General features: G+C 35.8%; 1 protein-coding gene and 1 pseudogene across 1 annotated transcript; both read right to left on the bottom strand.

Annotated features, from left to right (window-relative positions):
• Positions 1–260: 260 nt before the first annotated feature.
• Positions 261–446, bottom strand: LOC149835207 (U2 spliceosomal RNA; annotated as a pseudogene).
• Positions 447–8,632: 8,186 nt separating this feature from the next.
• On the bottom strand, positions 8,633–12,832 carry LOC149835206 (uncharacterized). Its single transcript, XM_090009537.1, has 4 exons — positions 12,486–12,832; positions 11,811–11,950; positions 10,102–10,223; positions 8,633–9,004 (listed from the first exon to the last, which is right to left on the bottom strand). The coding sequence occupies exons 1-4, from the start codon at positions 12,830–12,832 to the stop codon at positions 8,633–8,635; spliced, it is 981 nt and encodes a 326-aa protein (XP_089865663.1).
• Between the last annotated feature and the right edge of the window lie 286 nt (positions 12,833–13,118).

Genomic DNA, 13,118 nt, shown 5'->3' with positions numbered 1-13,118 from the left:
TGTGTTGAACAAGTTGTTCCACCAAGTTTCAAATTTTATTTTCCCATCGAAGTCCTTAAGAGTTTAAACCATCACAGGATCATATATCACAATCCTAAAAGACACATACCAATCCAAGACATCTTCAAAGTTTTTATAGAATAAATTGTGGAGATCTGATCCACGACCCAGCATGAATCCAACCGGTTTTCACGTCTTCCATTACTGAAAATGAAACCCCACAATCGATAAACTAATAAAATTTCATCATTAGAGATTGGTAGGGGTGCGCCAGGCCCGTGCAGTAGTGCAACGCTCGAAGGGCCCAGTAGCAAGCTACTGTGGTGGCACCTTCCCCCAAAAGAAATTAATTTAATATCGTGTGGTCACATGGACCACATATCAGATATTAAACTGATAAGAACAGATACTACACTTGATCTTAGCCAAAAGGCCGAGAAAGGCATGAGTTCAACATTCCTCTCGACCTCACTTTATACACCCTTCACCCCCTCTCACTCCGCTCTATTAGTCGATATGGGACTAAAATCGAAGTCTCATATTCTACCACCGAGCAAAAACACCCACCCATGGTTTTCCTCTCTTGGGCAAGCGTTCCTCATCATCAAAAAACATGACGATGATAGGTATGTATTGCCCGTATGGGTAACCCTTGCCCGGAACCATGATGTATGCAATTCAAGTTAAATGCAATGATCAGATGATGGTCATATTGTAGATCTATTTAGCTTGCCAGATGGAGCTGCATTTGATATGTTTTTTTTTTTTTTTGGCTCATTTTAGGTGTTGCATCATTTTCATGAGGTTAGAGGTGCGGATGGATTGCATTGGGTCGGACATCCGACCCAAATCTAATGTAGTTTTCTAAAACATATCTTCAAATAAAAACTCAATGTTGCGTTTGACGGGCAGCCTAGGTTCAAATCCCCATGGGTGTCACCCCCTGTGGAAGCCGAAGCTTGGCGACTCTGTGAGTCGAGTGGTAAACCCTTAGTTTTACACTGGCAGGACAGCGACCAAAAGCATGGCAGGCTGACCCAGCACAGCTTGGTCTATGCGCCTGGGGTGGTTTTTCTGAGTAAAAAAAAACTGAATGTTGAGTCAGTTTGGGTTCAGATTTAAGTGGTACCACTGGGTTGAACCTTTTATTTGACCTCCATTCAACTCTTAGATTGAATATTATCCATGTCATAGGTTTTTACGTAATTGCTTGTTTCCATCACTTTTTCAATACAAGATCCGGTATCACCATATAAAATCAGGTTTTCCCATAGTGACAAATATTCCTAATACTTCAAAAATGTAGCAGAGAAAGTAGCCATATTTTGGTGGACATTTTAAATGGTCAAAATATCACACAATACTTTCAAAATATCATGATATTATCACATAGCAAAATATCATGATTTTGTTGTGATATTTACCGCAAATTAATGGGAAAAGACTGCAGTTTACATATTTTGTTGTGATGTTAAGATGAACATGGTTGAATGCCAACTAAAGTTCAAACTCAGACTTAGAGATAAGAACAAGAAATTCAAATTCAATGCTAAAAAGAGAAAAATGTTTTCTCCTATACTTATGAAAAATCGGGTCACTATGCAAGAAAATGCCGACCCCGAAAGGATTTTTATAGCAATAAATCTAGTAAACTCGATGACGACTTGGTGACTGTAGTTAGTGAGGTATTTATGATTAATTCAGATAAAACCCAAATTTTGGTTGATTTACCAACTAGTTTTAAACCCTTGGGACGCAAATGCATTTTCAAAAGAAAAATTTGAACTAATGACTCTATTAAAAACTTTAATGCTAGACTTGTAGCTAAAGGTTTCAAACATAAACCTGAATTTGATTATTTTGACACCTATACCCCCTCGAAGTAGGATTTCATGAGTTAGAATAATGGTTGTTTTTGCATTAATTTACAATTCTAAAATTCATCAAATGGAGGTCAAAATTACCTTTTTTAATGGTGTCTTAGAAGAACAAAATTTATATGCAACAACTGGAAGGTTATATAACACCAGGTCAAAAAATGAAAGTTTGCAATCTCTTAAGGTCATTGTATGGATTAAAATAATCACCTAAACAATCGTTTATAACACCTGATCAAGAAAAGAAAGTTTGCAATCTCTTAAGGTCATTGTATGGTTTAAAACAATCACTTAAACAATGACATGAGAAATTTGATAAAGTAATCATTTAATATGGTTTTAAAATTCATGACTTTAATAAATGCATATATAGCAAAATAAAAGATAATAATGTTATAATTATTTATCTCTATGTGGATGGTATGTTAATCATGAGTAATGATGTAGAATGCATAAATAATATCCAAAGCTTTATTTCATCTAAGTTCGACATGAGTTTAGCTGATGTTATACTTGGTATTGAACTTATTAGACATGAAAATGATTATGGATTAACTCAATCCCGCTATTTTGAGAAAATAATTAGAAAATATAATCAGTATAATTATAATAATGTTGCTACTCCGATTGATCATAGTGTTAAGTTGTCGATTAATACTGAAAAAAGTATATCCCAGTTAGATTATGCAAGTATTATTGGCAGCCTCATATGTGCAAGTTGTGGATCCTAGTGTTAAGAACTAAACAAAACATAACATTTAGCATGAGTGAGCTGAGTTGATATACTAGTAATTCAGGACAAGCGCATTGAAATGCAATATATCGAGTCCTGAAGTACTTAAGAGAAACTTTAGAATATGAAAGATTTTATGAGAGAGAACCCATTGTACTTGATCGATCGGTACAATGATACAAATTGAATTTCTTATTTCAATAAATCATTATCCACAGGTGGTTGGATTTTTACCCAAAAATATAAAGTAATTGCTTGGAGATTCAAGAAACTAATTTTGATAACACATTGTACAATGAAAATAGAATTGATAGAACTAGCATCAGCCTGTATCAAAGCTGAGTGGCTAAAAAATCCCTTAATGAAGATGCCATTAGGAGATAAGTTTGTACCCTCGATAGTTATGCATTGTGATAGTCAAACAACTATATATAAAGCAAAAAGTACTATTTTATGTGAAAAAGTTAGGCATATAAGTCTAAAGCATAATTATGTGAATAATTTACTCAAGCAAAAAGTATTCTCAATTGAATATGTAAAATCTTGTAAAAACTTATCAGATCCGTCGACAAAATAATTTTCTCGAGATATTGTATTTAAGACATCAAGAAAAATTGCGCTAAAGTCTATAAAGGCAACCATCATTGATAGGAACACAACCACATGATAATGGTCAAAATATGTCGAGTGGTTTAATGAAAGAACAAGTCTCTTAGTAACTAAATTGAACACTTAATAATTTTTTCATTCTTGATGTCAAGTGCTTGAAACTTGCGTACATAGCTTGATTCGTGTTGAACTCTTAATAAGATCCATATGCCTTATAGTTGGGTTTGTTTCGAACAAGTTTACACCCTTGATGGACTTATCTATGTGAGTATAAAGGTGGGGGTTGCCTAATATGAGACTTTGAACTTTGTCTTTAAAGCACTCATAAAACTGGGATACAACACATGACCCTTAATGTGCGGCTTTTATATATTGATAAACACACTTTTGACCACCTAAAGTGAAAGTGTTTGTTACAGTGTCTAGAAAGTCAATTAGGATTCTCAATTCAAAACTAACGTCATTGAGATCTCAAACTAAGTAACACTAACATAGGGGTTTAAATCCAAAAGGTACCCTCAATTATACACTTTGCGAATTGCCTCTTGAGATCTCTTCTTATAGTTTTAATCCACATGGGGATTATTGGGATTATATCTTAAAACTACCTAAGTTTCCTACTTATTTTTCTTTATTTGATTAAGCTGTGGGTTTTGAGTTTTCTACAAAAGTTTGGTCTTGGAAGTCGTAGGAACTTTCATTGACTTTGTATAGAAGGGTGGTGCCTTAGAGTGCATTGCCCTCAAGGGCATTAGATTTTGGGCTTGAACAAACCTATAAACCCACAATTGGATCTTGGATCATAAATAATATATATGTAGATTTAGATTTAGATTTAGATTTGGGTTTGTGGATTACAGACCTAGACTCGACCTGACTCGGTTTGGTTTCGTCTTTGACTTTTTTTTAGTACTTACGACTATTTTAATCCTCAAGTATATTTGTCACCTTTGACCAACCATTAAATCGATTTTGACTTTCCATTAAAACTATTTGAATCTTTTTGGACACTGACCAGAATCTGTTTGGGCCTTGCCCAACATTTTTGCATGGGCATTAAAGGTCCAAACGGTCCATAGCCATCCAAACTTATTGACCTTCTATTATTGACCCAGTATTTGTTGACTTTGACACTTCCATGATTATTTTGGACCCAAAATGGGTGCCCTCTCTTTCCAGCCATTTGGGCATTCATGGCTCACCGTTTAGCCGACCGTGGTTCATTTATTTCTGATCGTTTGGGCCTATTCAAAGCCCTTTATGACCTTAATTGTTAATTGTTGGGCTAGGGCCTATATAAACCCCAACCCTCTCCCATTCTAAGCATCTCATTCTCTTCTCTCCTCTTTCTCTCACGAGTGCACTCTGCTCACTATATTCTCCTTGAGTTTTTCTTTCTCTTTCCTCTTTTGGTTTTCAAAGTTCGAAGTTTGGATTCAGTTACTATTCGAATCCAGGTTCAATTTCTATCTCGATCCGGTTAACCTAGATTCAGTTAGCCCAAATTCTTTTTGTCCTAATCGAGTTAGCCTAGATCCAGTTGTGATCCATAGCCAAGTTGTTATAGGATCCAGATTCATACTCATATCCATACTCAAAATCTATACCTGATTCAACATTAGTCAATAGGTTGTTCAAGGGGGGTCTGTGTCGAGGTTGTTGGGCTCACCCAATGTAGGGCATGGTCCGATCATTCAAAAGCTCGGTTGTATCTTGAGAGCATAGTTACACGAGTACTCATTACTCTGATGACTTGATTCTAAGTAGAGCAACTATTGCTTAAAAAACAACACGTTTACGATGATTTAGTCTTAAAAGTTTCAGTAACATTCACATTGGACTCTCAAGAAAGAGAGTGCCATCTCTTGCTAGAGTTGCAAATGATTCACAAAAGAAAGTTGTTTGTGTTTGATTATCTTAATTTTAAAAATGTTTGTGATGATTTGGCAGCAATCGAGAAACCAATCAACGTTCATACCAAGGTTTCTATGTTGTTGAACAGACTCAGACCTAGATATGAGTACTTAGTGGCAACAATGTCAAAACCTCCTACTTAAACGTTCAAAGAGATTGTCCCAATGCTTCAAGGACATTAACTATAAAGAGCTTTCATGTAGGCAAACTATCAATCCTTGTCAATTACAATGTTGCCTTCTTTGGTCACCCTCAACGGAGCATAGTGACAAATCTTCTGAGATTTATGAAAATCTCACAAAATTATTGTGAGAAATTATCCAAAAATTAAAATGAGTAAATTCTCAAGATATTTTCAATTTCTCATGAGTTTTTCATCAAAAACATAAATATCGTATTTTAAACATGATATTTATGTTTTAAACATCTATTTATCATGAAAAAATATGTATTTTTAATTTTAAATATTTTTATGTATATTTTCTTATAAAATTTATATTTTAATTTTTTATTGTCATAATTTTGCCAAAAATGTGAGATTTTCAAAAAAAAAAACTCTTACAAATTTTTAGTTGCCAATGATTTGCCGTTTCAATTTAACTTTTGTCACTATGTAAGGGAGAAGTCCTGGAAATTTCACATCAAAGAGGAGAGAATTCGCCCAAGAGTCAGCCAATAGATCAAGGAGGCCAATAATCAAGGTTCAAATAGAAGAGGTGAACAAAATAATAATCAGCTATAGCAAGGAGGCCAAACTCAAAATCAAACATCAAGCACAAAAACCGATGGGCTATGCCAGATTTGCTTCAAGCCAAACCACATGACTCTCAAATGCTGGCATTGTTTAAATCAAACATATCAAGCAAAAGACATTTAGTAATACGTACCTGTTATGACAATTTGGAAAAACTAGGATCATGCCTAGTTCTCTGACACTAGTGCATTGTCTCATATGTCTTTTGATTCAGGTAAACTTCACAACTTAGTTAAGTATGAAGCATCTGGGAAGATTATGGTCGATCGGATGTCCTGACAATGTTTTGCTCACTCCAAAAATAAGAAGAAATTTAATTTATGTTAGTCAATTGACTTTGGAACAACCACTGGTTGTCAAATTTTACTTTGATGGGTTTATCTTAAAGGACAGGGCAAGCAAGTCGGGAGTAGCAGTGGGGCATAGAAGTGGAGATCTCTATTTTCTTGATCCAAGAAAGAATAGAATAAAACTCGCTTTGCTACTCGTTATTGAGTAGTGCACGACAACATTTGGCATCAAAGGCTCAAGCACCCACAAATGGAGGTTGTGAATTTCTTGAAGAAGAATAAAAATGATAATTAATAGTTTTTTGCATAAGTTGAATAAAAGTTGCACCAGTTGTGCAATGACCAAATAGTGTCGAGTGTCATTTTATGATTCTGGTTATTCATATAATAAGCCTTTTGATAAGGTTCATTAAGATTTATGGGTCCGTCTCCTATAATTTCTAATCAAGGGTTTCACTATTGTGTATTTTTTTTTGGATGATCACTCCTGTTATACTTAGTTCTACCTTGGAAGCAACTATCAGAGTTGGTGGAATGTTTTGAGATTTTTCATAATTTTATTAAAACCTACATTGGAAAGAAAATAAAGGTTATTCAATCAGATGGTGGCGAGGAATATGTCTACTAAAATTGTTTCTAAAACAGAATGAAATCAAGCATAATATTTCATGCCCTAATACCCTTGAGCAAAATGGGCTAACTGAGAGAAGACAGAGGACCGTAGTAGAGTTGGGAATATTAATTATTTTTCACTCTAAGGTCCCTGTAATATATTGGGTAGAAGCTTTGGTACAACGGTTTGGTTAATAAACCAAATTCCCAGCAGTTAATGACAAACATTGAAAGCCTTAAGTTGATCCACCTCCTTCAACTTGAAAGCCTTAAGCTGACCCACCTAGCGAGGTGTGTGGGCCCCCTTTGTATGGTTGGGTTAGAGATCCATGGTTCTCAAATCTGAGGATTTCAAATCCTAAGAGCCGATGCATTCAAACACAGCCTTTAAGTTCTTGTTTTATTAGTAATAAAATACAATTTGTTTATTTATTTTTGGGACTATGTCGATCCATGTCACTGGGACACACCATTTATATGTTGCGTCATGAGTGAGGACATGACTCCAACATGTATGGACATTATTTTAGTTAATTTGTTAAACACTATTTTAACTTTTAGTTATATTTCAATAAAAACAAATGATTAAATATTTTCTTACCAAAAAATAACTTTTTTTCATAATAAAACATTTAAAGCATGTATCACCTTATCCTATATTTCAGAAAATTTGCTAAATGGTATATCAAACTCGAGTCATAAGTCAAGTCGTGTCCACATCTCTATTTTTGTGCTTGGCAATGTTTTCATGGAATTTGGACTGACAACTGCAGTGATCAAGGATTGAGGATAGGCTGAATAGTCTTAGAGATATTACCGAATTTAAGTGGGAGAGAAAATAATGAAATTAGAGAGAGAAGGAAGCAAAGAAAAGATATACAAATTTTTGAACAAAAGGCTGAAAATGGATTGGACCTGCATTGCTCGGATCTAGATATGGAACGTTTTGGATTTAGCAAGGCACTATATGATTTGCATCTTCAAATCCAGAGTGCAATAAAAAGCAATCATGCTGACAGACCTCACAAAGATACAAATATCTGGGCATGAAATGTTCTGGATTTAGTAAGGCTCTACATGAATACATCGATCCTTAGATCCACTGTTCAATGCATAACAAGCGGAGCAGTGACCCTTTGGGAGAAATTTGAAAATTACATATTTTTTTAAATATGTATGTATGTAACTAGGTATCCAAGTGGCTCAGCTTCACCATTGAAATTTGTCTTGAATTGTTTCCTATTTTTATGATAATTATGAGATTCGTTGTTTATTATATTGTTTAGGCATCAAATACCTTTTTTAGAATTTGATTGGCCTGCAATCCTTACATTCTTGCTAAAAAAATATTTGCAACCGCTAAAAGGTGCGTGTAGTGAACATAAAGTATTGGCCCCAACTAGTAGCAATGATTGTGCAGAATCTTTTTTTTTTTTGGGGTAGCGGGGGGGGGGGGACAGAGAAAGCTAAAGTTAGACGGACCCCTACTGGTTATATAACCATATACCATTGGGATTCAAACTTGCTCTAAAGTACGCAGAGGAAGAGAAAAGAATTTTGTGTATTGAATGAATACAATACATTTACAAAGCTAATATATATACTTGTACAATGGCAGATTCTGGATAAAGATCATCAATAACATTTAAAATATTTTCTTAAATCTCTGTATCTGATTCACGATATATTCAAATGGCGACCTTGATTATCGTTGTTTCTCACAATAGAATATATGATATCCTTGGTAAGATTTACAAGATATCCTCTTCCTTGATTATCGTGATCTCATAACAGATCATACGATATGCTTGGGATAACTTTCCATAAGCTTTAACATTCCCCCTCAAGTTGGTGCCTCTATGTTTAGCAGGTTCAACTTGTTCACCAGATACCTGAAACTTTCTTTACTTAATGCTTTGTTTAGTATGTCCGCTCTTTGATCTTTACTTCGAAAGTACACGGTACGAATTACTCCTGCCTCTATTTTTTCTCGAACAAAGTAACAATCTAACTCAATATGTCTTGTTCGTTCGTGGAACACCAGATTAGCCGCTATATGCATTGCGGCTTGTTTGTCACAGAATAAGACTGCTGGGCGATCTTGCTTATAACCAAGGTCTTCAAGAAGATATGTTAACCATGCAACTTCACTTGTTCCTGTCGCCATACTTCTAAATTCAGCTTCTGCTGATGATCTAGAAACAACTGCCTGTTTCTTCGTTTTCCAAGATATGATATTGTCACCTAGAAAGGTACAATAACCCGATGTAGACCTTTTTGTTATTGGACAACTTGCCCAGTCAAAGTCCACATAACAACTTAATTTGAGTTCATTATTTGCTTTTAACATGATACCATGCCCAGGTGTTCCCTTTAGATATCTCAATAATTTGGTGGCTGCCTCCCAATGTTGTTCTTGTGGTTCATGCATGAATTGACTGAGAATATGCACGGTGAATGTGATATCCGGCCTTGTAATGGTCAGATAAATGAGTCTACCAATTAACCTCCTAAAACCGGCTGCATTTGTGACCATGTTTCCACTATGATCAAATTTCTTTTGAGACTCCATGGGTATAGCTGATGGTTTTGATCCTAGAAATCCTACTTCCTTTAATAAATCTAGAACGTACTTTTTTTATTAAGAAATATCCCTTGTCTTGATCGTGCCACATCTATACCTAGAAAGTATCTTAATTTTCCCATATTTTTGATGTGAAATGTTTTGTCAAGAAGCTCTTTTAGCTTCTCAATGGCCACATCATCGTTGCCTGTTATAATAACATCATCTACATAAACCAAAATAAATATTTCATGTCCAACTTGTCTCTTAAAAAAGAGTGAGTAATCTGCTTGAGATTGTGTGAAACCGAACTTGATGAGAGTATTGGAAAACTTTGTAAACCATTGTCTGGAAGCTTGTTTGAGCCCATATAGAGATTTGTTAAGTCGACATACTCGGCTTTCCCCCTGTCGATGATACCCGGGTGGCAACTGCATATAAATTTCTTCGTCAAGGTTCCCATGCAAAAATGCATTATTAACATCTAATTGATGAAGGGACCAATTGTGGTGGGCGATAATGGATAAAAGGCATCCCATAGTAACTAACTTGGCAACTTGAGCAAATGTGTCATTATAATCCAATCCATCTTGTTGAGTATAACCTTGCGTCGCTAATCGAGCCTTGTAATGCTCTATACTCCAATCTGATTTGTATTTAATCTTGTAGACCCATTTTGACCCTATAGCATGCTTCCTTGGGAGTAAAGTCATAAGGGTCCATGTGTTATTTGCTTTAAGGGTCCGTACCTCAGCATCCATGGCAGCCTTCCAACTTTCATCCCTCATGGCAATAAGATAGTCCTTAGGTTCTTCATGGGTAGAAATGGAGGTCAAGAAAACACGATAGGAATTGGAGAGTTTGGAAAAATCTAGACAAGAGGACATGGGATGAGAAGTAGATGTTTTGGAGGTAGGTGACGAATGGCCATAAAAAAGTGCTTGGTAACATTCATAATCTGATAGATAAGTGGGTCTGGATCGGATCCATTCAGGCCAGCGAATATCCAAATTAGAATTAGGATCTGGATGACTATTGTCACTTGAGATTGGGCATGAATGCTGATTTTGAAAAACATTTTCAAGAGGACAGTTTGAATGGAACATGTACGCAACGGGATTGGGTAAAATGACTTCAGAGAACTGTTTGGAGAATGTTTCAAAAAAGTGTGCTTCCCTAAAGGGAAATATGGTTTCATGAAATACTATGTCCTGGATAACAAAAATAGTGTTTGTTTCCAAATCGAACACCTTGTACCCTTTTTGTCTAAAAGGATATCCTACAAAAACACATTTCTTGGCACGAGTATCAAATTTATTTTTAGAACTATAACACGCAAAACAAAGACAACCAAAAACCTTGAGATGGTCATATTTTCCTTTGATGCCATAAAGAAGTTCATGTGGTATGTGGTTGTTAGAAGAGGTAATGGTGGGAGTTCGATTGATTAAATATGCAGTGGTGAGAATACATTCTCCCCAAAATTTTGTTGGCATGTTGGCTTGAAATTTAATTGCGCGGGCGACTTCTAATAAGTGTCGGTGCTTTCTTTCAACAATGTCATTTTGTTGGGGAGTCCTGACGCTAGAGCGTTGATGTAAAATCCCATTTGCTTGCAAGAAATTTTGAATTTCATGTGAAAAAAAATTTGCTCCATTGTCGGATCGAATTTGTTTCACACGTTTGTTAAATTGAATTTTGACCATTTTAATGAAATTTCTCAAGATTTCTTGTGTCTGGGATTTATATCTCATTAAATAAATCCATGTTGCTTTGCTAAAATCATCAACAACGGTTAGAAAAAAATGAACTCCAGTAAAAGATGTCGCATTATAAGCTCCCCAAATATCAAAATAAACAAGTGCAAAAAGACCTTGAGATTGACTTGCACTAATAGGAAAGGGCAACCGTGTGAATTTGGCAAGGGGACAAATTTCACGTAGAGTTTGTTTATTTTGTATCAAACCAAAATTTTGAAATAAATATTTTAAACGTAAATCAGAAGCATGACCCAAATGCATGTTCTAAATGTTCATCTGATCTTTATTCATGAAGGTGGCAACGACCATACTTCCACCATCATCAAGAATATAAAGTCCCATGCACTTTCTACCTGATCCAATCGTCTCCTACGTCTCCAGATCCTGTATTTGGCATGAAGAAGGGGAGAAAAAGACATTATAGTTGTAAAATTGAGAGAGTTTAGATACAGATATGAGATTTAACTTGAAGGATGGAACAAACAATACATTATAAAGAGTAAGTTTTGAGGACAACATGACTTGACCAATGTGAGATATGGAGGCGGTCGTTCCATTTAGAAGTTTAATGGGCTTGAAATCAGTATACTTTTTGACATTAGTCATCAAAGATAAAGAGCAACACATATGATTGGTTGCTTCAGTATCCAAAATCCAACTAGTAGAATAAAAGGAAGAAAAGCATGAGACGTCATTACCTGTCATGTTCACCATCAGACTTTCTTTACCTGTCGTCAGAAGATATAAAAGTTGGTTGTACTGATCCATGGTTAACTGAGGAGAAACAGGCATGGATTCCTTTGTGGATGAATTCGTAAGAGATGCATTTGGCGGCAAGCTGATTATTAAGGCGTGGTGGGAACCCATGCAAATTGTAACATTTGTCTTTCATGTGTCCCATTTTGTCACAATGATCACATTTTGGCCTCTCTTTTCCTTTGAATCTACTCTCATACTGACCTTTTTGAAATCTAATATTTCTTTTAGCAAACGCAACAATGTTTCCTTCCATAAATGAGGGGATACGAACATCTCTTTGATGCTCTTCTTGAAAAAGAAGATTATAGGCTTTGTTAATTGTCGATAGAGGATCCATAACAAGAATATTGGTTCTAACCCCCGCATATGACTCATTCAATCCCATGAGAAATTGAATTAACTTTTCGTTTTGCCTATAATCAAACAATGCTTTAGCCACCCCACACGAACAAGACGGCAAGGCAAGTTGAGCATTAAGCTCGTCCCAATACATTTTCAGTTTTGTATAATATGCAGAAACTGATAAGTTATCTTGATGGAACGTTATGATGGACCTTTGCAATTGAAATATATAGGGTCCACTAACTTGGGCAAAGCACGCATGAAGTTCACACCAAACTTCAGCTGCCGTTTGAGCATACAGAACACTATCTGCGCCCTCCTTGGTGAGAGAATTGAAAAGCCAAGATAGAACCATGTTATTACATCTAACCCATGCCATGGCATTTGGGGAAGACGCATCTGGTGCAGGAAGACTTCCATCAACAAATGCCATTTTGTTTTTGGCAGTGAGGGCAATCGTCATAGCCCGAGTCCAGGAAGCATGGTTATCTCCTGTAAGGAGATTTGAAACCAATACAAGTCTCGGATTGTCGGAGTGGTGAAGGTAGTAAGGACTGTTTGTGTTAGCATCAGTTGACATGATGCTACCAGTAACATGATGTGCTTCAGATGATGACATAGTCTTGATGTAGGTGACAGTATCATACGGTGATAAAAAAAAATTTGCAGCTAACCTGTTCGGACAACAGGTGGGACAAAATTGCTCTGCTAGACCAAAAAAATGGTGAGTATTGGTGAGCAACAGAGAGCGTCAGCAGGCAAAAAAATAGGAGACGTGCTGACCAAATCCCACAGAAGATGAGCCTATTAAAAAAATGAACAAATTCAAAAGGCCTTGCAGACATGCTTTAATTTTGATATGCACTAAAGATATAAACCCAAGTTGACTGCTCTGATACCATGTA

The sequence above is a fragment of the Nuphar pumila genome, chromosome 6 (genome assembly GCF_984573655.1).
Source record: "Nuphar pumila chromosome 6, dmNupPumi1.hap1.1, whole genome shotgun sequence".
Taxonomy (NCBI): domain Eukaryota; kingdom Viridiplantae; phylum Streptophyta; class Magnoliopsida; order Nymphaeales; family Nymphaeaceae; genus Nuphar; species Nuphar pumila.
The sequence above is the reverse complement of the archived record's forward strand: the minus strand, read 5'-3'. Positions and strand labels throughout refer to the sequence as shown.